At 45.8% G+C, this 24,462-nt stretch overlaps 1 protein-coding gene across 4 annotated transcripts in view; it reads left to right on the top strand.

Moving 5' to 3' along the window:
* The window catches only part of LOC125451745 (guanine nucleotide-binding protein G(s) subunit alpha-like), a 323,770-nt gene that overhangs the window by 280,246 nt on the left and 19,062 nt on the right, over window positions 1-24,462 (top strand). For all 4 annotated transcript variants that reach the window (XM_059646234.1, XM_059646235.1, XM_059646236.1 and 1 more), the window contains 2 exons: window positions 12,688-12,742; window positions 23,331-23,404. In XM_059646234.1, the coding sequence (XP_059502217.1) occupies window positions 12,688-12,742; window positions 23,331-23,404 (129 nt within the window). The remainder of the gene's footprint in view (window positions 1-12,687; window positions 12,743-23,330; window positions 23,405-24,462) is intronic.

Raw genomic sequence — 24,462 nt, forward strand, 5'->3', positions numbered from 1 at the left:
GAACTTTTTCTTCCTTTTGATCAAATGCTGCAGAATCTAAGACTTGTTTTCAGTCATTATTAATGCTATTGTTGCATTTATGATGGGCAATTCATTTGAATGGCTGAATGAACGTTATTCATTAGCTACTGTATTTGAACATGAGAACATGACTTTGGTGTCCCACCAACCCCCTCCCCCAAAGCTAGCATAAAGACCTTGTTTTCTCATTTCGCACCAGACATTGGTCAGAAACAGTAATAACTGCCCTGTCAGTATGTCTGCCCTGAAGCAATTGATCTCATCGAGTCACTGCCTTTAGTGCTGTAGCCCCAATTTGTAGATATGTTTTGTTTACTATAATGGGCCCAGTTTGGTAAACAGTACTGGATGTATCCAAAGCATGCATACAGGAGAGCAAATTCAGTGTATGGTAAATTGAAAGATAGATAAAGTGCTAGGCTGTCAGATTGTCTGCCTTGCAGAATTCTAACTCGGTTGTGTGTTTAATTTCCTCTGTTAGAAGATGTTTTCCTTGCTCCACTTGATTTTTGGCTGGGATTGATGGTGGAGCAGGGTCGAATGGTTGTGCTTTGTTGTGGGGAACATGCTTGCAGCAAGAACTGCGTAGAGTTTGTCTTTACGAGAGAGCAGAATGCTGCACATCTCCACTAGGATGACGTGCAATGTAGATAACACTTTTGGGACTAACATTTCTCAATCTATATGAAGTTTCTTTTTTAAAAAACATTTCTTTTTATTTCTAAAAGCATACTCCTCTTGCTCCGTCCACCTGCCTGTTGTTATTGCACTGGATGGAGGTGTGGAGATTTTCCCCCATTCAGAGTTATTAAAAGAATGTTCCAGGTCAGGAGACACACGACATCAGGTTATACTCCAACAGGTTTGTTTGAAATCACAAGCTCCTCCTTCGTCAGGTGAAGTGACTCCTACCCCACTCTAACTTTACCACCTCCACATCAAGACTTTGCACCACAATGACCTAGTTATCTGTCTTAAGTAACACTGAGTCCTGTAATTTTATAGCCCTGCTCGAAGTAAATCAGAACAAAATGGCCAGTCACCTATCTGGGGCACCATAAATCATTGTGGAAATTTTTGTATATAACATTGTTGGCTTGAATGACCTGGCGAGTGGTCATGTGTTCCAGAGCATATCCTTATGCTGGAGCACTCACACCCATGAACTGGCTACTCCTGGTAAGAATAGTGTGTTAGAACTGGCTGCTGGATTGATGTGCACGCAGTTAACTGTGACTTGCTGCAGGCTTGGGATTGTACACAAATGTGAGTTTAGTGTCTGTTATGTATCCATTCATTTTGTGTTTTATGCTTCTTATTTAATTCTGATCATCCTAGCCCTTTATTGAACCATACTGTATAGTTATTTTTTTCAAACTAAATGCCACAAGTTAGTATCGGCGTGTTAACCAGATAGACTGACCTGCCTGGTTTCCTGATTTTAAGAAGTATTTTTTTAATAGAATCCCTACAGTGTGGAAACAGGCCCTTCGGTCCAACAAGTCCACACTGACCCTCAGAGCAACCACCCACACCCATTCCCCTATAACCAACTCACTTTTTCTCCATTGAGTCAGCTGACAATCTCACATTCTGGTTCTGTATGAGAATAGATGGGATTTTTGCTCAGCCTCGGTCCTGGGAATCAGACACACCCCTGGGTTGAAAGCCCACCCCACCTGAGGAGATTAAGTCTCCTGTGATTATTGTATGCTGGGCGTCTGTTTGGGGTGGTCACAGTACAGCTCTTTCCTAGATATAGATCCACCATAGTAAAAGCAAAGTAGCTGTCTTCATTTGTCAATTATTAAATTGGCCAGAAACAGCACTCTGAATGTTGTGGTAAGTGGAAAAAAATACTATCTCATGTTGTTGCAGCAGGTGCTGTTCTCAGTTACATTGTTCAGAGCAGAGCAGATGGACATTTACTCTGCATTTAAGTTATGTCTGACAAGGGGATGCTTGGCACGGACAGGACCTGCCTTGACGATGATACACAGCCAAATATTCACAAAAATAATTTGTTTGGGAGTGGGACAAGGCGGGAAGCTGCTGTTTGTGGTGACCAACATTTAAATGACTATTAAAGTTCACAGAGAGTAGAAGTGTTGAACTTTTCATTATTGCCACTTTGTCTTGTTGCTGGTAAAACAATACTCTGATTTGTGTGTCAGTTTGAACGAAAAGTCCAGGCTCACTGCTCTGTGGTAGGGAAGGAAAGTTTGACCCTGTTTTATCCTTCTAGCTGCTGTTACATCAAGTTTACATCAGGAAGCCTTGCCGTTATGGAAACCTGATGACTATAGAACTGAGTTACTTTTTCTTTAGTTGATAGCATATAGTCCTTGCCCAGTTGTCTCTGGCTGTTGAATTCGAATAAGCAAAGAGACACGGAGATGGTGGTTTATCAGTAATGTCACTTGGTTATAATCCAGGCTAAAGTTCTGGGGACACAGGTTCAAATCCAGTTATGGTAGCTGGTAGGGTTTAAATTCCATTATAAATTCTTGAATTGAAGACTAGACTCAATAACAACTCTAATATTTCCTGCCATTGTGCCGAACTCCACTGTCCATGCATGGGCCTCTCAGTGGCTGTCCAGCTAAGACAGAGCTTTGCTCAGTAATGGTGACCTTGAAAGCAGCATCAATTTATTGTAAAAACCCATCTGGTTCACAAATGTCTTTTAGATAAGGAAATCCACTAGCCTTTCCTGATCTGATGGACATGCAACTCATGTGGTTGACTGAACTTTGAAATTTGGCCAGCGGTATCACTCAGTCCCAGGGTAATTAGCTATAGACAGTAAACTGCAGGTATTACCAGTGATGCCCACACCAAATAATTGAAAGGAACTTGTTGATTTTAGCATCTCCTGGTTACATGTATTTTTATTTTAGACACATCTTATTAAGATTTTAGTACAATGGGATAAACTTCCATATTCTATCTGCTTGCACTGTGGAAATTTGGAAGACTAATGGTAGAGATAATAAGGTGTAGAGCTGGATGAACTTTTTCAGAAGGATCTAGGCCCGAAACATCAGCTTTCCTGTTCCTCTGATGCTGCTTGGCCTGCTGAGTTCATCCAGCTCTACACCTTGTTATCTCAGATTCTGCAGCATCTGCAGTTCCTACTATCTCTGAGACTAACGGTAGACTGCTTTTTCAGACTTGTGTGAGGAGAGTCTTGTATTTCCCAAATCCAACCTTAAATTTCCCTCTTGGAGAAAGGTATTTTTGAGCCAGATGATAATCATTCGGTCATAACTCTACATTAGCTCCCTGCCTGACAAAAAATTCTCATCCTTATTTTCAATTCCTTCCCAGACTTCCTTCATTCTTGTCACCAACCCTCTGAGTGTTTGACCATTTGTCTTGCTATCTCCACGTGTCACCTGGTGACAGATTTTGTTTGGTAACACTCCTGTGAAGTACTTTGGAGGGTTTCTACTTCAAAGGTGCTATATAGATGAAAGCCAATGTTGTAGAGTATAACTTTGTTGACTGAGCAGCTTGGTTTGAGGAGGGGCCTACATTGCAGCTTGAAGCTTTGACTTGTTTTCATTAGAAATCCAGCACTGTGATTGCAAGTTCCCCTCTAATGGCAGAACGTTGTGCCAAAGCAATTTTGTACTACGTAGCACTTAACTGCAATAAAGTATACCCCATGATATTTGGAAGGCAATTAAAAACACGTGTGGCTGGAAATATTTGTGGAAGTTGTTCCAAACATAGTTTGATAATGCTGGCAGGTGGAACTTGAGGAAATTGCAGATTTTGTTGAAACACTGCAAAGACTGCTAGAAGTTTATTTTTACCGAAATCACCAACAGTTTAACATGATGTTGCCAGCCACAGTATGGTATTCCATAATTATTCCCTCATTGGGGTTGTGAGCCTTGTAATAACTAGGTTATTTATGTCCAACAGTTGGCTTTTATTTTTTTAAACATTTTCAGATATTTAAACTCTTGTTGAAATGATGGCATGCCAGAGCTGATTAGCAACAATAGCATCTCGCCTTGTCCACAGGTCACTGCTGAATGACTGTAGTTTATACCAGTGAAGATCATCTTTTCACATGTTCCCAGCCCCGATAACAGTGCTGCAGACATCCTGAAAAGCTGTCTATTTCTTTGCAAAACATCTCCAGTTCATCCGCTACCTGTGCAGCCCTTAATTCTGCTTGGTAACAGAACCAACTAGGAATTTTGGTCACCAGTCTTAAGTTCATAAATCAAATATTATAACAATTGGCTGACAGTTGCACTGGGCTCAACCAATGTCAATCTGCATTCTTCTGAACAACAGAGATTGAGTGCATGATTGAACCAGGACGATGGGAGCGTAAACTGTTGATCGGTGTAAGTCCACAGAAGGCAGGTCTGACTCTGTCTAATTCTAAGCGAAAATTGTATCCCAGAATAAGATGGACATCACTTCTCTTTGCCTAAACACCAACACTCACTGACAAAGTTAACCTGAAGCCAAATTCAATCACTCAACTACTCCCCTTCCCCCTTTTTGGTCCTGTGCTTCTGACCTAAATTGACTCCTCATTACAAATTGTTGGTCTGCTCCCTCCCAATCTCTACGGTCTCTCTTCCAGCGTTGAATCCTTTCAAGATCTCTGCATTTCCTCTAATATTGCCGACTTGTTCCGCCCCTGGCAGCCATCAGTGACTTGGTGGTAAGTATTGGAATGTCCTCTGAAACTTCCTCTGCCTCTGTCAACGTGCTCCTTAAAAGTTGCTTCTATGACCACATTTTTTTGCTCAGATGCCCGTCATACCCCTACACGTGGCTCAGGGTTCATTTGTTAAAAAATTTAAATTTCACTCCTGTGCAATGCCTTGAGACAATTTGCTATGTTAACAGCACTCTATAAATGTAAGCTGTTGTTGTAACTCACCCATGCCTTGTATAGTGGATGATGCTGGGTACATACTAGTGAAATCACAAGGCTGGTAATTGAGATGCTAATGTTTTTAGGGAATGTGTTTAAATCCTACCATAGTAACTGGAAATTGAAAACTAGTCACAAGAACAGACTCCTAAAAATCATCATGGATTATTGTAAAAGCTGGTTCACTGATGTCCTATAGGGAGGGTAATCTGTAGCCCTTGCCTGGTCTGGCCTACATATGACTCCAAACCCACAGTAATGCGGTTGACTCTGAATTACCCTCTGAAATGGCCCAGTAAGTTATTCAGTTTAAAAACAATTAGCGAGGAAATGTTGGTCTTGCCAGTAATGTCTACATCCCCTAAAGAAAGAATTTTCCTAATATTGTTCTGGTTCTGTCACTAAAGTGTTCATGTTTAGGGAAGAATCTCTTTCTTTAGCCAAGTAATTGATTGAAAGGGAGCAATCAGCCAGTTGAAAACCTCAAAAAATCAAATGGCTTGAGTTCTTCACGAATCATATGAGGTGGCAGCTGGAGGACATGGAAGTACACAGAGATACAATACAGCTAGGAAAATGCATTTATAGAGTTTTGTAGGGGTAGAAATACATCAGTGAAAATTTCAGCTACTGCTGCAAAGTCTAGCAGACAGCAATTTAACATTGTGTGTGTGTGAGAGAGAGAGAGAGAGAGAGAAATGTAGCTGCATGGGCATCCTGGACGAGATGGCAGCTTGAGGCCCAGAAGGGATTGTTGAAACCTGGTGAGAAGCTGTAATGTAAACTGTTAGTGGGGCGTGCATTGAACAGTGGGACAGACATGCAGCAGCAGGGCATGAAATCTTGAAAACATTGGCAGCATAGTGGTACCGCTAGATTGAAGAAGCAAGTGGTGGAAGGAAAAGAACTATTTTCTCCTCAACCCATTCAGAGATGTTTTATGCACACAGCTGGGGCTTGCAGCAGGGCCTCCTGGCTCAGAGATAGGGATGCTACCACAAGAGCTGACTCGTAAGCCTGACAGAGCCAGGGCTTTGTTGCCGTTACAGCAGAAATGAGAAGATTGTGTGGGGTGGGAGGACCATGGAGGCATGGAGATGGATGCTCACGGAAACAGTTTAGTCTGCAGCCACTGGAATGGAAGTCAGCCAGGGAGCTGCACCACTTCGAATCCCAGCAGTCACTTCCACTGCCCGCAGGTGGACCTCTTTTATAAAGGAAGCTCCATAAGCCCTTGGAAGGGAAAAGACGTAGGATGTGCTGATACAAAGAGGGTCATGATGAGCATGAACACTCACGTGACAGGTAGTCTGAACATATACCATTCAGCCCCTCAGACCTGTTCCAGTATTCAGTAAGACTGTAGCTGATCTCTTTGTGTTTCAAATTCCACATTCTGACCTACCAGCTTTGTCTAACGAGAACCCACACTGGATGATGGCTTGTTTCTCTGCTGGGAATGCTATACAGTGAGGTTTCGTGAGCTCAACTCTTGGTCTCATTTCCAGCCTCTTCTCACTGGCCTATCAGATTCTCTCATTATCTTCTCAGTGCCAGAGCATTTAAAGAATATAACTGGACTGAGACAGTGAGAGGCAGCAGATTTCAGTGCCTTGCACTTTGTGGTGGAGTTGAGTCCATTCGATAAAATCCTGGACTTGGCAGGAAGGAAACATAGGAGCACGAGTCGACCATTCAGCCCTTTCTGTCTGCTCTGCTGTCCACTACAATCATGGCTGACCATCCAACTCGATATGCTGTTTCCATTTTTCTCCTGTACCCTTTGATCCTTCAACTCTTTAAAGGACACAAAGCTGGAAAATGGGAATACCAACTACGGCAGCATGATGGCCAGAAAGACTGCAGCTTCCAGATCAGTTAGGGGGCAGCAGCAGAGACTTTCTTCAACACCACATGAGCCAGCATCAAAGTCAACGTCAGGTGTTGACTGTGATCTCTGTAGCATCCCGCTCTGAAGTCCTTTTCCTCGAGTGGATCCCAGCAAGATCGATGCCACCCTCGCCATCAATATCCAAGAAGAAACCAACAAACTGGAATGCTGCCTGGAGCAAGGCCGACACCACAAACCTCTGCATCTGTTCCCTGAGGCCAAGACCTCCAAACTGCTCAGTGCATCCAAAACAGGTGCTGTCTGTCCACTTGGAAATACTGTTGTCCTCCCCCCATTGGAGGAGACAACATGGTCAATAAAAGTTCCCAATTAGTTACTTCCCTGGAGATTTATCAAAGTCTAAGAAAGGTTTAGATTAAAATTGGCTGAAGGGAATGGGAGAATATTTGGAACAGGTAGGTATATACAGGTAAGCTTATAATTCTTGTGGAAGATAAACTGACAGACTGGGCTCACAGTTCTGTTTCTATGTTGTAATTTCCATGCAACGTCAAATCCTGGGAAACTGTTTGGAGTGAATGATGAAATCTTTCCAGGACTTTTGTTCTTGGAATGGCATCTCCAGTGCCAAAGAACAGAAAGTAATGTTAATACTCAGCAGGTCTGACAGCATGATCTGAGTGAGAAACAGCACGTAAACACCTCTTACCTACACTGAATTTCAGCTCAGCAACTTCAGGCTGTACACAGCCACACCTGCCTCCCTCTTCTCTCCTCCTCCACCACCAGGAGCCCCTTCCCGGTGTTACCTTTGGACAAAAGACACCTGGTGGCACAGGGCACCAAATTAACTCCATTGATTGGGGTTCAGGGATTAGAGGACACAGCCTACAAACTACAGTTCCCAACATTTCAGAAATTCTACTGTCGGAGAGTGGTAGAAGTGTGGAGCTCTCTTTCAGAGATGGCGGCAGCCGCCACTTGGAATTGTCTGTTTTTAAATGTGAAGCTGGTATATTCTTAGGCAGAGATATGAAGTGATAAAATGACATGAAGATAGATCACCAATCAACAATGATCTCATGAAATGTTTGCACATGCTTAACGGGCTGAATGGTTATTGGTGTTCCTGTGCCCTCAAAAGTGGAGTACCATGTGCTGTCACACACTGACCCATCCAGTTTGACCTCTGCCCAGATCCAATCTGACGTAGACATATGCCAATGGAAGCCTCCCACAGAGGAGCTGCCAGCAATCCCCATTACGCAGCATTGCAAATTTGTACATTCTATAAACCCTTTCTGCAGTGCAGTGCTCAGACGTGATTAACCACAATACAAGTGCTTTGTTCTGGCTTGGAAATTATTAGTTTTCACAAAGTCATTTGTGTGTCAGCAGCCGGTACCAGAAACTACAATGCATTCTAACACTTCCTGTGACATGATTCAGTGAATCTTACTGGCACTCAGGTTACTGACAGTGCAGCCAAAAGCACAGCTTTCCAGGTTACCTACGTTAGCTTTCAATTCCCTATTTGACTCGTTGAATTCAAATTTGACTTACTGCCACGGTGGGATTTGAACAAATAGAAGCTTCTGAATTGCTAGCTAAGATATACCACCATCTCTCCTGCTAATAGAAGGAGTGAATCTGGAAATTTGAAATTTGACTGACTGAAAAGCACACTGAAGCTGGACTGAGTGGATGTCCTTCTCTGCTGTTTGTTTTGCTTATGGAGGAGTGGAGTGGGATTTCCCTGCCCAGTTAGCAGCCTCCATATGATATATCAGAAATTAAAGTTTGATATAGAGTGAAAGGGTGAAGATTGAAAACAGGGAAAGCAAAGATCAAATGGGGAAAGACTGAGAACGTCATACAGGCTGATTCACAGCAAGCAGTAGTCAGCACACATCTGTACAGTGGTGCCAGTAGGCACTATCTGAACAGAGCTTTGCAAGTTTTTATTTTACATAGACAAGGTGTGGAGCTGGATGAACACAGCAGGCCAAGCAGCACAGAGGAGCAGGAAGGCTGATGTTTCGGGCCTGGACCCTTCTACTCCTGTGATGCTGCTTGGCCTGCTGTGTTCGTCCAGCTCTGCACCTTGTATATCTCAAATTCCCCAGCATCTGCTGTTCCTACTATCTCTGAAACACTTTTATTTTACATTGTTCTTTTTATAGATGTTGAAAAATTTTGTTTAGTAGTAATAATTTGCAGTACTAATTCACTGGTGACAACTGACTTGATTTTATCATGACTGAGGTAGCATTTTCTCTCAGGGCCATAGATACGGGGGAGCACCAGTGATTTCCCTGTGCTCAGTGTGTTTCTCCACTCCTTCATGAGTTGCTGCGGTCTCACTGTCATAAGGATGTCTGACATGTAGGGTAAATGATTCTTTTGATGTGGTCAAATGTCAACTCTCAGACCCATCAGATTTTATGCAACCACAATAGTCTTTGTGACCAAGCATTCAGCTTCTATTCTTCTATATACTCAAGACTGCTTGTTTCCACCTCTGTAACATTGCCTGCCTCCAATCCCACCTCATGGTGTGCCTCTGAAAATTCATAAACACACATTCTGTCTCTAACCTTGCTTGATATCTTCCATGAACTCCAGGCAACACATGATTCTGTCTCCTGTATTTGTTGAAAAGCAGTTTTGTTCCCCCTTTTGTCTTATCCAGTTTCTGATTCTGAAAATAATACACAATTAAAGCAGTGGAAGTTTTTAATTCCATTTAGTGTTGTATCTGAGAGAGGCATGTAGTAAATTTGCAGCAAGCACACTCCAGATTAAACAGATGCTCTGTTGCCCTCTGCCGGTTAAACATAAAATCGTGCTCAATATTTTTAGTATATCTGAAGTGACCATAACAACACTATGCAGCACTTTTGCGAATCAACAGATGAAAGAGTGGCAGGAGTTTTAAAAAAAAACACTTACCAGGGAAAGGGCCAGTCCTGCTGGATGCCATCTGTAGCTCTTCAAAGAAGCAGCTTGTGAAATCGTAGATGGATTGGATTTAATTTTCCAAAAATTCCCTACATTTTGGAAAGCAGATTCAAATGCAGCAAATACAACTCCTGTATTTCAGACAGGAAGGAGACAAACTGGAAACTACAGTGAGCATAACATCTACCATGGAGAAGATGCTGGAATCTATTATTAGGAAAATTAAAGTAGGGCATTTTGAAAATAGCAGTGCAATTGGGCAGAGTCAATCTGGTTTTGTCCGACTAATTTGTTAAAGTTCTTTGAAGCTGTAATGAGTGATGTGGATAATGGGGAACCTGTAGATGTGGTGTACTTGGGTTTCCAGACCCCTCTTTATTAAAGTCTCACGTCAAAGGTTGCTGGGTAAAGCATGTGCTGATTGTGCAGGAGATAATTCATGAGCACAGTTAGTGGATTGGTTAGCCAATGGGAAGCAGAGATTGGGCAGAAATAAGATGTAGGTGAGACTCTTGGGTTTCTCAGCACCTTGAATCACAGAAGTTAACATGCAGGAAAACAAGCAATTAGGGAAGTAAATTAACATGTTAGGGTTTTGTTACAAAGGAAGGGGAGCTCAGGAATAAAGTCTAACTGCCTCGGTAAGATGACAGCTGAATTACTGTGTGCAGTTCGGGATCTTACACTAAGAAGGGTAGCCTGGCTTAGGAAGGTTCACTAGACAGATTCCTGGGAAGGGAAGATAGCCCAGTAAAGTGGGATTGAGTGGACCTTTATCCCCTGGAGTATCGAAGAATGAAAGGAGATCATATTGAAGCATGGTTTTATACAGCTGCTCAGTCAGGTCAGTGCAGGGGAGTGTTTGCCTTGACTGGAGAGGCTGGAATTGGGGCTAGGCCAGATTCAGTGAAACCTCCAGGCCTGCCAAAATGGCAGCACAATGCTATACAATTTGGACAGATTCCAGACCCCACAAAGCCTCATGGGTACAAATACCAGTCACTCATTGATGCTTACTCTGTCCACACAGCCACCCTCAGCGAAGCAGTACACCTTCCTACCAAAGGAGTATAAAATGTTGGACACACTGTTTCTGACCCTAAGCTGGTATAGCAGTGGGTGAGGGTCACATGCTGTTACTGATCAAGTTGGTACAGCAGTGGTGAATTTGACCCTGAGCACACCACTGTCCCTTTCCCATACAGTTTATGACAGTATCATTATGGAGAGCGATTCCCATCTTCACATTGAAGATACCCTCCGTTAGGTTATGCGGTGCTGTCACTGTGCGATGGGACAGAAGTGATATGCCAACTCAGATCTGAGAATCAATGAAGTACTGTGGGCCAGCAGCTGCAGCAGAAGTTATTAAGCCAAATCTCTGACATGAAATAAAACAAGGACTGTGGATGCCAGAAGTCTGGAACAAAAGCAAATTCCTGGACAAATTCAGCAGGTCTGGCAGCAAGTGACCGGACCGGAAATGAACCGGACGTGAAATGTTCACTCGGTTTCTCTCCCCACAGATGCTGCCAGACTTGTTAAGTTCCTCCAGTGCTTTCTGGGGGTTTTTTGGGGTTTTTTTTCCCCCAACCATTTCTTTGGTTAACTTGGTAATTACACAGTTACTCAATTATAGCAGACAACACTTTGAGTGAGTGGGATCAAAGTGCGTGGATCAAATGGCCCCTGCCTGTGCTGTTTATTTTTACTATCAACTTGTAAGGGACCAGATTTCTTTCCTTTTTCGACAATAAACTGGAATGGTTGTCTGAGACACTTCTATGAAGCTGTAATCCAGGAAAAGTTTGCAACTTAGAAAAGCAGGACAGGTCTGTGTACTTTTGGAGCAGTGAAACTGTTTCATTAAAGAGTCAGAGTGTCACCAGGAGCCTTTGAATTAAGGGAGATGTGTTTGACAACAGCTCTGTTTGGTTGGGTGCAGTTTGCTACAGGCTAGTGAGTGGAAAGCAGCCAGACCCATCTCGGGGGTGGTAAACAGAAAACGTTTTCCCCCCCCTCGACTCTGTGTGAGTACAAAGAGAAAAACAGCAAGAAAGGAGAGAATTCGAACACAAGAAAAGGCCAAAATCCTCTTGACCAGTATTGACTCGAAGAGCAATCATTGTTAAAATCAAAAAAACTGAGAGAAATAACTCAGAGATAATGGGAACTGCAGATGCTGGAGAATCCAAGATAACAAAGTGTGGAGCTGGATGAACACAGCAGGCCAAGCAGCATCAGAGGAGCACAAAAGCTGACATTTCGGGCCTAGACCCTTCATCAGAAGAGGTTTTTCTGCAAAAGGTTTTTGCTTTTCTGATGAAGGGTCTAGGCCCAAAACGTCAGCTTTTGTGCTCCTAAGAAGCTGCTTGGCCTGCTGTGTTCATCCAGCTCTACACTATGTTATCTGTGAGAAATAACTCTCCAGCTCTTGCTCTGGGCTTTCAATCTTCTGTCTTCCCTGCCTATATTTTTCTAGCCATAATGTTTGTGTCAAACCAACTTGTTTTGTTTGTCTTATTCCTGAATGTGTGTGTGTGTGTGTATATTTAGAGGCTTTAAAGGATGTGGTTTAATTTGCAAAGAGAAGAGATGACTGTTTTGCAGTAAATCGTTCTTTTCCTGTTAATGGCAGAACCTGGTGTGAATTGCTTTTATCCTGAATAGCAGGTGTCTGGCAGGTTGATCTTCTTAGTACTTTAATTGGGTATTTACACTTTTGTGATTGTTTGTGCAGTAGTAGGGCTCAATTATCAGAACCTTCTTGCCAGTTAAGTTGCAAGAGATGAGAATGCGTTGGTGACTGAGTCATAGAATTTTGCATTAACGTTGTTTATCTGTTTTCAGGCACCGAAAAAATATTATTTCATAGGATAACATGCTTTCTAGTTTCAGATGTGGAACAAAGAATTATATTGACGTTTTCTTTCTTCTTTTTTAGCTTTTTAGACAGAATTGACCAAGTCCGACAAAATGATTACTCCCCATCAGACCAGGTGAGTGACTTAATGAAAGGGATATATCCAATCCGATTCTGTTTCGATTCTCTCATTCCATCATAATATGTACACTGATGTGTACGCTCATTAATGGTCAAACTACGGAGATACTTTCTTTTGGACAGAAATTGCCTTTTGCACAGTTAATGCTTTAACTGCTTGAAACACGTGTTTGATTTCGTTTCTAATTTACACCATTGGATTTTACTTGGGTCTAAGAGTATGAAATAATTTACATTAATTTCCTATTTATTCATCCTATATTATTATTTGTTTTATAGCATTTAAAACTACAGGCTTTTAACTTGTACTAGTTATTCAATATCTGAATGTTTTAAACATTTACTTACTAGTCATGATTGATACATTTAGAATCAAATCATTGCCATCTCCAGGATTATACTTTGGTTCTGAACTGTTCGAGCTTCAAAAAAAACTAAATTTGACTTTTACACAAGGGAACATGAAAAGTAATGGGCCTTCAAAGGCCAAAAATCAAGAGGTTGACTGGTGGATGTGAGTTTGCTCGCTGAGCTGGAAGGTTAGTTTTCAGACGTTTTGTCACTTTTTTTTAATTTGAAAAAATATGTACAAAAAATAAAACATATTTATACACCTTCCCAGTCATGCAGGCCGCTCCGGGTTACCCAGGGGGTACATACACCAACTAAAGAAGAAAAAAAAAGCGAAGAAAATACCCCGGCAGTCGTCACCCCGCACAATCCCAGTTGGCGAAGGCGCCAGCTGGGCCCAGTTACCAGATAGGGTTCTTTTCCCTTTTCTGGACGAGGGGGCTCATACGGTGGTCTTTCCCCACCGCGCCTTGGCGGCGGCTGCCCCAAGCTTTAGCGCGTCCCTCAGCACGTAGCCCTGGACCTTGGAGTGCGCCAGTCTGCAACACTCGGTCGGGGTCAGTTCTTTCAGCTGGCAGACCAGCAAGTTGCGGGCAGACCAAAGAGCGTCCTTCACCGCATTGATGGTCCTCCAGGCGCAGTTGATATTGGTCTCGGTGTGCATCCCCGGAAACAGCCCGTAGAGCACGGAGTCCCGCGTCACGGAGCTGCTCGGGACGAACCTCGACAAATACCACTGCATCCCCCTCCAGACCTCCTGCGCATAGGCACACTCCAGAAGGAGGTGATCGACAGTCTCGTCCCCCCCGCAGCCACCTCGAGGGCAGCGTGCGGTGGTGCAGAGATTCCGGGCATGCATAAAGGATCTCACTGGCAGAGCCCCTCTCACCGCCAGCCAAGCAACGTCCTTGTGCTTGTTTGAAAGTTCTGGCGATGAGGCATTCTGCCAAACTACTTTGGCAGTCTGCGTGGGGAACCACACGACGGGATCCACCCTCTCCTTTTCCCGAAGGGTCCTGAGGATACTACATGCTGACCACTGCCTGACGGCCTTGTGGTCAAAGGTGTTTCCTTTCAAAAATTTCTCCACGAAGGACAGGTGGTACGGAACGGTCCAACTACTCTGAGCGTTCCGCGGCAACGAGGCCAGGCCCATCCTTCGCAAAACCGGGGACAGGTAGAACCTCAGTAAGTAGTGACACTTGGTGTTTGCGTACTGAGGATCTACGCACAGCTTGATGCAGCCACACACAAAGGTAGCCGTCAGGGCGAGGGTGGCGTTCGGTACGCCCTTTCCCCCATTTCCCAGGTCTTTGTACATGGTATCTCTGCGGACCCGGTCCATCCTCGACCCCCAAATGAAGTGGAAGATGGCCCGGGTGACCGCAGCGGCGCAGGTCCAGGTAATAGGCCAGGCCTGCGCCACATACAACAGGACCGAAAGCCCCTCGCACCTGACAACCAGGTTCTTACCCGCGATGGAGAGGGACCGGGGCGTCCACCTGCCCAGCTTCTGCTTAAATTTGGAGATACGCTCCTCCCAAGTCTTAGTGCATGCCCCAGCTCCACCAAACCAAACACCCAGCACCTTCAGGTAGTCTGTCCTGACGGTGAAGGGGATGAAGGAGCGGTCGTCCCAGTTCCCGAAGAACATGACCTCGCTGTTACCCCTATTGACTTTGGCACCCGAGGCCAGTTCAAACTGGCCGCAGATGTCCAACAGCCTACTCACCGACCGACGATCGGTGCAGAAGACGGCGACATCATCCATGTACAGGGAGGTCTTGACCTGAAGGCCTCCGCTGCCTGGGATAGTCACGCCCTTCAGGCTCACGTCCTTCCTGATGGAGGCGGCGAAGGGCTCCACACAGCACACGAACAAGGCAGGAGAGAGCGGGCAGCCCTGCCTGACTCCAGATCTAACAGGAAAACTGTCTGATTCCCACCCGTTGATCGAGACTGCGCTAACGATGTTGGCGTAGAGCAGCCAGATCCAATTGCGGATGCCCTCCCCGAACCCCAATTTGGAGAGGACGTCCCTCATGTAAGCATGAGAGACCCTGTCGAAGGCCTTCTCCTGGCCCAGGCTGACGAGGCAGGTGTCCACCCGCCTGTCCTGTACGTAGGCGATCGTATCCCTGATGAGCGCGAGGCTCTCAGCGATCTTCCTGCCCGGCACAGCACAGGTTTGGTCAGGGTGAATCACCGACTCCAGGACAGACCTGACCCGGTTGGCAATGACCTTGGCCAGGATTTTGTAATCCACGTTCAAAAGTGAAATGGGACGCCAATTCTTAATTTCCTCCCTCTCCCCCTTCCTCTTGTAAATGAGGGTGATGATGCCCTTCCTCATGGACTTGCACATTTCCCCTGCCCGAAGCGCACTATCGTACACCTCCAGCAGGTCCTGGCCGACCAGGCCCCACAGAGCAGAATACAGCTCGACCGGTAAGCCATCACTTCCGGGAGTCCTATTCCTCTGCAAGGACTTGAGGGCTCTGGCCAGCTCGTCCAGGGATATCGGCCGGTCCAGCCACTCCCTCGTGCCGTCGTCTAAGACCTCCGTGATAGACGACAGGAACGACTCGGAGGCCGTGCTGTCCGTGGGCTTCGTGTCGTACAGTCCGGCATAGAAGGATCTGCTTATCCTCAAAACGTCGGGCCGAGACGACGTCACCGAGCCGTCGTCCTCCTTCAGCCGGCTAAGCACAGAGCTCTCTTTGTGCACCTTCTGAAAGAAGAAACGCGAGCACGTCTCGTCCTGCTCCACGGAGCGGACCCTGGACCGGAAGATTATCCTGGAGGCCTCCGCGGCGAAGAGCGAGGCTTGCTGGCCCCTCACCTCGGAGGTCCTCCGTGACATTGACCCCCATCAACTGCAGAAGGAGCAGGTTCTGCACCCTTTTCTGGAGTCGCGACAGCTTTCCCCGCCTCTCTCTTGCCTTCTGAACACCCTTGAGGACAAAGAACCTCTTGATGTTCTCCTTCACCGTCTCCCACCAGTCGCCTGGAGACCCAAAGAGGGGTTTCACGGTTCTCCAACCGGTGTACTCCCTCTTAAGCTCCTCGACGTTCTCTGGGGTCAACAGAGTCGTGTTGAGCTTCCACGTCCCCTTGCCGGCCGGCTGGTCGTCCTGTAAGTGACAGTCGGCCAACAGGAGGCAGTGGTCAGAGAAGAACACCGGCTCGACACCAGTGGATCTGACCGAGAACGTCCGTGACACAAACAGGAAGTCTATCCTTGAGCGGATAGACCCGTCTGGCCGCGACCAGGTGTACCTCTGCTGCGCTCCGTCTGCAGGGGTGCTGAAGACGTCGAGCAGCTTGGCGTCCTTCACCGTGCCCATCAGGAATCTGGACGTGACGTCCAGTTGAATCCCCCCACCCGCTGTCCCCACGCCGGATCTTCCATCTGCATCAATGATGCAGTTGAAGTCTCCGCCTAGGATGACCGGCCTGGACGTAGCCAGCAGGGGTGGAAGCCGCTGCAGGATGGCCAATCGCTCACTCTGTACTGCTGGGGCGTACACGTTGATCAGCCTCAGGGGAGCATTCCTGTAGGTGATGTCAGCCACTAGGAGGCGCCCCCCCCCACCACCACCTCCTGAACTTGAGAGATGGTGAAGTTGTGCCCCCGCAGCAGAATAGCCAGGCCCGAGGAGCGACAGTCGTTACCCCCCGACCAGATCGAAGGCCCACAGGTCCAGGCGCCGGACCATTTCCCGTACCTGCCGAGGTGCGGTATCCCGCACTCCTGCAGAAACAGGAGGTCCGCCTTGATGGTGGTCAGGTAGGCCAACGTGGACACACATCTCGCGGTTGACTTGACGCTGCGCACATTAATGCTCGCAACTCGTACCCCCATTGTGGGCAGTGACCGCAGTACCCTCCCCAGGTCCAAGGTCCAGCCCCTCCATCTGTCCCTTCATGCCCATTGCCCGGGCTAACTGCTGGACGCTCTCTGGGCTCAGGAAACCGTCTGTGCTGCCTTCCGGGTGGCATCCCCCCGTCAGGGGTGTGGAGGCAGGAGGGTCCGGCTCCGGATCAGGCTGGGGACGTGCTGTTTCCTCCTTCCCGCCTGGAAGTTTCGGGGGGCCCTCCAGTGCTCCAGCGGCACTTGACTGGGTGTCGGAGTGAGCCTCAGGACGCCTCCCGTCACCTGGAAGCGGGGTGCTGCTTTCCTTCCCCCTCGAGACCTTTAACTTCTGCTTCGGGTGGGCCCTCTCCGAATCCTCCTCCTCAGAGGAGCTCTTATAGCCCCCCTGTAGCTGCCTCTTCCCTCCTGATTGTTGCGGTTCCTGGGCCCGTCGACGCACCTTCCTCCTCGCTTTCCGGACTGTTGTCCACCCCCCTGGGTCGCCTGTCGCCGCCTCCATTGGCTCCGGGTTGTCAGGGGGGGATCAGAGCCTGCAGGGGTGCTTCGCTGGCCTCGGGCCCATCCTGCAGGGCTGGGCCCTCCTGCATGGCCTGGCCCTCCTGCACATTAGTGGGGTCCTTGCTGGGCCCTGGTGCCTTCCTCTCCTCCGGGGGGGCTGGCCCCGCATTTCCCCTGCCGGCGACCTGGGCGTAGGTGGTACCCCGCCGCGGGCATGCCCTATAGAAGTGGCCCGCTTCCCCGCAAAGGTTGCAGCTTCTCTCTCGTGGGCAATCCTCTGCAAGGTGTCCCTCCTCCCTGCAGTTCCTGCAGATGGTGACTTTGCAGTCGGCCGCCATGTGACCTGACCTACCACAGGCATGGCAGACTTTAGGTTGCCCTGCATAGGTCAGGTAGCCCCTGCTCCCGCCGATCGCGAAGCTGGACGGTGGGTGTGCGACATTCCCGTCTGCGCCCATCCTCAGCGTCACCTTGACCTGCCTCTTACTCGTCCAGATGCCAAAGGGGTCCATGATGTCAGTTAGGCCCCCTTCCACCTTCACATACCTTCCGAGGAAGGTCAGGACATCAACTGCTGGCACATGCGGGTTGTACATGTGTACAGTCACCATACGGCTCCTCTGTGCTGGCATCACAAACAGTGGGACAGCGGTCAATACAGAGAGGGGGCCCTCACCTCCTTTCTCCTTGAAAACCTCCAGGAAGCGCTCGCAAAGCTTGGCACTCCGGAAGGTCACATCGTAAAAACCTCCTCCGGTGAAATCCTGCAGGCAGTAAATGTCCGCAGCAGCAAACCCACAACAGTCCAACAGGACCCTCTTCACGAAGAAGGTGCGGTCCACAGGTGCACCTTCATCCACCTTCTTTACAGAAACACGGATGGTGTTCCGGACCCCCTGACCTGGGGCACGAGCACTTGCCGCAGCCATCGATGCAGGTTGGCTGCTCCCCTGAACCAGCGTTAGGCCGAAGCCAGCATTAAGATCCACTGGTCGCAAGGGTGCACAGCCAACCCGACGTCCTCCTTTCACCTCCAAGACAGCACTCTCGTCCTCTCAGTCCACAAGAGAGTGGGTCTTTATTGTGTTTGAGATGTAAGCTGGTTCACTGAGCTGTAAGGTATGTCCCCAGATGTTTCGTCACCATTCTAGGTAACATCAACAGTGAGCCTCCGACGAAGTGCTGGTGTTATGTCCCGCTTTCTATTTATCTGTTTAGGTTTCCTTGGGTTGGTGATGTCATTTCCTGTATTGATGTCATTTCCTGTTCTTTTTCTCAGGGGATGGTAGATTGGCTCCAAATCAATGTGTTTGTTGATGGAGTTCCGGTTGGAATGCCATGCTTCTAGGAATTCTCGTGCGTGTCTCTGTTTGGCTTGTCCTAGGATGGATGTGTTGTCCCAATCAAAGTGGTGTCCTTCCTCATCTGTATGTAAGGATACGAGTGACAGTGGGTTTTGTGGCTAGTTGATGTTCATGTATCCTGGTGGCTAGCTTTCTGCCAGTTTGTCCAATGTAGTCCAATGCCCAAACACTACATTGGACAAACTGTCAGAAAGCTAGCCACCAGGATACATGAACATCAACTAGCCACAAAACGACATGACTCACTATCACTCGTATCCTTACACACAGATGAGGAAGGACGCCACTTTGATTGGGTCAACACATCCATCCTAGGACAAGCCAAACAGAGACACGCACGAGAATTCCTAGAAGCATGGCATTCCAACCGGAACTCCATCAACAAACACATTGATTTGGAGCCAATCTACCATCCCCAGAGAAAAAGAACAGGAAGTGACATCACCAACACAGGAAATGACATCACCAACCCAAGGAAACCTAACCAGATAAATAGAAAGCGGGACATAACTTCAGTGCTTCGTTGGAGGCTCACTGATGATGTTACCTAGAATGGTGACGAAACGTCTGAAAACTGACCTTCCAGCTCAGCGAGCAAACTCACATCCAGAACCTCAACCTGAGCTACAAATCTTCTCAAAACTCACTAGGTTGACTTGTATTTGAGATCGACTCTTCTGTGAACTAAACAGCAAACACCTTAAAATGCATAATCAAATTTACTGTATTCTGGGCTCAACTTTCTAGGTCTAACAGCACATCATTATTCCTTCATCCAGTAAAGACTTGATTCATAAATACCACATCCAAGCCTAAAATATATTATTGAAGTTTCTACATTTCAAAGAGTGATCTCCTGCTAGGAGTGTCTCCAGTATGGATAGATGCCAGTGATGATCCCCTGGCACCTGGGAGGCAACATACCATCCTGGTGTGCCTTCTCCAGCCACACAATCTCCTATCAACCTGCCTCACAATTGAGCTTCCTGTTAGTATTGCTGTGTCTGACTGCACCCTTTCCTTAAGAGCTGGTCACAGTGCCACTGACCTGACTGCTGCTGCTAGCCCCTGAAAGGCCATTCCTCCTCCAACCTTCTAGCAGTATCCGAAGTGGTATACCTGTTACTGGGAGGAATGGCCTCAGGGAACCCTGCACATATCTGCCTTCCCCCTTTACCTCTTCTGGTGGCCCCCCCCCCCCGTTACCTGCAGCCTGCACTTTAGGAGTGACCACTCCGCTGTGGCTCTTATCAATGATTTTCTCTCCACCCTGGATGATCCTGAGTGCATCCAGCTCCAGCTCCAGTTCCCTAACGTGGCCTGTCAGGAGCTGCAGCCAGGTGCACTTCTCATAGGTGTCGCCACTAAGGACACTGGAAGTCTCCCTGTTCTCCCGCATCCTGCAAGAGGAGCATACCGCTGCTCTAACTGCCATTCTTCCTAACTTCGGTCTAATCGGAAAGAAAGTAGAGTTAAAGCGCCTTTACCTGCTCTTACCTGTACGCCTGCTCAGCCTCCTCAAACCAAGATCTCTCGAGCGAAAGCCTCAGCACTTCAATGCTGTTTTTCTCTTTAGTGCTCTGATAAATATTTGTCTTTTAGTTTTGGCTAGCTTCTTCACTTTAATCAGTATTTTGTCCATGTATCAGATCTCTTAGATCACCAGTTTCTATGTGAGTTTGCAAACTATGGTCTGCTGCAAAGTGGTCTTTGTTCTTAGAAATGTATTATTTTCCAGTTGAAACCTTATTACTTAAAATTACTGTTGTAAAATTTCTCATATCAGCATCATTTTTAACAGTTTCAAATTCTGGCTCAATCTTAATAGCCCAATGCCACCATTCCAATATTATTTCTGTTGCCAGCGCAAAATTCACAAGAGTCTCATTCTGTTTCTCCCTCCAATTTCTAATGTATTTCCAGCACTTCTCATTTATATATCAAGTTTTCAGCATCTGTAGTATTTTATTTTGTTTACTACCAATTTATTGCCCTGAAGATATGGTGGGATTTAATTGAATTGAATAATTAAATGTTATTAATCTTAAAAAGCAGAAATTGAAAGTTGCACTCATACAAAGATCATAGAGAGACAATATAAATTAAAGGATAGTATTCTAAAGTATGTGCAGGAGCAGGAGGAACGAGGAGTATATGTACATGTAAAATAGAGCTGTTAATAATGCAGCAATATTCTAATAATATTGCATTATTATTATGTTATTGTTCTAGTATCTGAATTGTTAAAAGTGGCATGTTGTACAGGAGCAATTTGTAAAAGATCCAAGCTAGACTATGGTGTAAATACTAGGTGCCATACGTTTGGAAACATTTGAACATATTAGAGAGACTGCAAAAGGGACTTGTAAGAATGGTTCCAGGGATGAGAATGAAGTGGAGGGCCTACAGTTGTTTTTTCTTAAGGAGAAGAAATCTAAGAGAATATCTGAGAAAAGTTTTCAAGATCATGAGGAGTCCAAACAGGGAGCCAAGTGATCCCAGCTCATAAGGGTTGAGGACCCCGATTTAGTGTTTTACAAAACAAGTAAATGTGAGGTGAGAATAAAGCATTTTGCACAGTGAGTGGTCCGAGTTTGGATTGCACTGCCTGGAGGGCGCAGATCAGTAGAGGTATTCAGGAGGATATTTTTGATTATTTAAACAGAAATGATGTGCAGGATCACGGGGGAAAAGGCAGGAGATTGATATTATTTCAAAATGCTCAGTTGGTGATACAGTGCAGGAGGAGGCAGTTTTTGTAATAATTGTGTGATTCCATGGTAGTGTCAGTAATAGTGCTATGAATAATCAAAAGTTGTCATGAAGACCCAGCAGTCCTTTTAAGGAAGCAGATCTGTTACACATTCCTGATCTGGACTCTGTTTGACTGTAGACCCAGAGCATGTGATTGACTATTCAATGCCATCTGACATGGTGAGCATTCCACTCACCATGTCAGTGTTTTGCCAAATTAATACTGGATCACAATCCTAGATCTCCCTTTCTAACAGCACTAGAACTGTTTCTACACAAGATGAACTGCAGCGGTTCAAGAAGTTTCAGAAAGTAGGAAATGTAACTCTTCTATTTCAGAGAGGGAGGAGACAAAAAACTAGAAACTCCAGATCACTTAGCACAATTTCTACCATGGAGAAGATGCAGGAATCTATTATTACAAAAGCAGGGCACTTTGAAAATATCAGTGCAATTGGGCAGAGTCAACCTGGTTTTGTCTGAGGGAGATTTTGTTGACTAATTTATTAGTGTTCTTTGAGGAAGTAACAGGCAACATGGAGAATGGGGAACCTGTAGATGTGGTGTACTTGGGTTTCCAGACCCCTCTTTATTAAAGTCTCTCACATCAAAGGTTGCTGGGTAAGGGATGTGCTGATTGTGCAGGAGATAATTCACGAGCACAGTTAGTGGATTGGTTAGCCAATGGAAAGCAGAGATTGGGCAGATATAGGATGTAGGTGAGACTCTTGGGGTTCTTAGCACCTGAATCGCAGGAAGTTAACATGCAGGAAAACAAACAATTAGGGAAGTAAATTAACATGTTAGGGTTTTGTTACAAAGGAAGGGGAGCTCAGGAATAAAGTCTAACTGCCTCGGTAAGATGACAGCTGAATTACTGTGTGCAGTTCGGGATCTTACACTAAGAAGGGTAGCCTAGCTTAGGAAGGTTCACTGGACTGATTCCAGGGAAGAGGAGATGGCTGAGTGGACCAGTATCCCCTGGAATATAGAATAGTGAAAAGAGATCATATTGAAGCATATAAAATCCTGGGCCAATACTAGGAGAGTGTTTGCGTTGCCTAGAAAGGCTGGAATTAAGCCTTGACCAATTAGAACTGAGAGGACGAAAGGTTTCCACACTCGGGGGGGAAACAAATATTGAGATACTGAGAGTGCTCAGTCATTGTGTATGTTCAAGATGGCAATTAATATATTTTTGGACACTGCGGGAATCAATGGTTATGGGCTGCCACGCTAAGGTAGATTATCCTTCTAAGCAAGTGACATTCCCATTTTAATGCAAGCTTACTTCCGTACAAATCAGATTCAGAAGGAAAGGGTGGTAATCTCAGTAACGTCTTGATCAGCCATGAAAATGTTGAATGGCAGAGTGAACTTGATGGGCCGATGGCACGTATATTTTGAACAGACACAATACCATATGGAAGGGGCTGCACAATATGCATACAATAAATTATTTACAATCAATAGACGGTGAATCCTGTACTTCTGCTCTTACATTTTATATTCTATAGATCTGAGGTGGCTTACCATCACCTTATCAAAAGCATTTAGTGATGGTCAACAAATTCTAGCCTTGGTGTTCTTTCTGAAGCAGTCAAACTACTATCAGCAGTTCTACTGCTGTGGAAGAACTCCATAGCAAGTCTGTTTACCCAGCCAGTTGCACAGATATTGTGGGAGAGTTTTTCTCAGCCAGAGGTGTTTGTGAATATTCTTCTTGTCCTTTCCACCAGGATTTGCTCCGATGCAGAGTTTTGACATCAGGGATTTTTGAAACAAGATTTCAAGTTGATAAAGTAAATTTTCAGTAAGTATGTTTCTAAAATCATTCCTATAATCTGAGCACTCCTAACTATCACAAAGGTTTTGACAACTTCTCGCATGACTATTCATCAACCAAAGCCCACACAAATTAACGAGTGATGGGAAATCTAAACTCGGGGTAACTGCTGCCTCAGACTTTTTAACAGTTTCTACCTTGTTGATGGGTTTCTTTTACTGAAGGCCCCTTGAATTATCATCCTGGGTGACCAATAATTGCTGGTGTTGTCTGCAACAGTGACATCCCACAGAATGATAGCAGGGAAATATTTGAGCATGAAACTTGACTGAGGTAGTGCCGTGCTGCCTTGTAGTGGACAGTGCTGTCTTTCTGATGCTAAACTCCCTCCATGCAGTCAAAGGTAATGGATCCCATGCTATTCCCAAGTGCACACAAAGTTTTCCAATGTCCTGATCAGCAAACCTCTTTCATCCTAATGTCACCAGAAAATATGCATTATCAAATTACCTGTTCAATTGCTGTGTGTGTAACCTGGCTGCCCCCTCAGTCTGCACTGCGGTGAGTGCTTGAAAAAATACATTCAGGTATCTGAGGACTTGAAAATATCCAATAATTCCTACTGGGCAAGTGCTGTAATTCCACCCTTTTACTTCTGTGTATTGGCAATGTTAGCTGAAGCCATTTTTATGCTTTTCTCGCATTGTTTGCACTCTTACGAAATTCTTTTCCTGCCGCTGGTTCACAGATGTAGTAATTAAATGGCTTGATGATCTTTGTGAGGACATAGAAGCAGCTATTTTGAGAGATTTATGCCACAACATCATTAATTTCTGAAGATTGGTTAGGTCCTTCCAAATCATAGCAAACAATGATAGAAGTTCCTGGTGCTGAGCAGGGTCAATATAGAAACATAGGTCTCAGAGAGTTTTCTTGGACAGTGGGAAGGGCTTTAGAGTTTTAAATTAGTTTCCTCAATCATAGAGGGACCTGTTTAAACTCTTTGTGTTTTAGTTATGGATAGTTCTGACCAGTGAAAAATGATGTGATACATCTCAATTAACAGTTTCTAAGTCACATCAAGG

This window comes from Stegostoma tigrinum, chromosome 5 (genome assembly GCF_030684315.1).
Source record: "Stegostoma tigrinum isolate sSteTig4 chromosome 5, sSteTig4.hap1, whole genome shotgun sequence".
Lineage (NCBI taxonomy): Eukaryota > Metazoa > Chordata > Chondrichthyes > Orectolobiformes > Stegostomatidae > Stegostoma > Stegostoma tigrinum.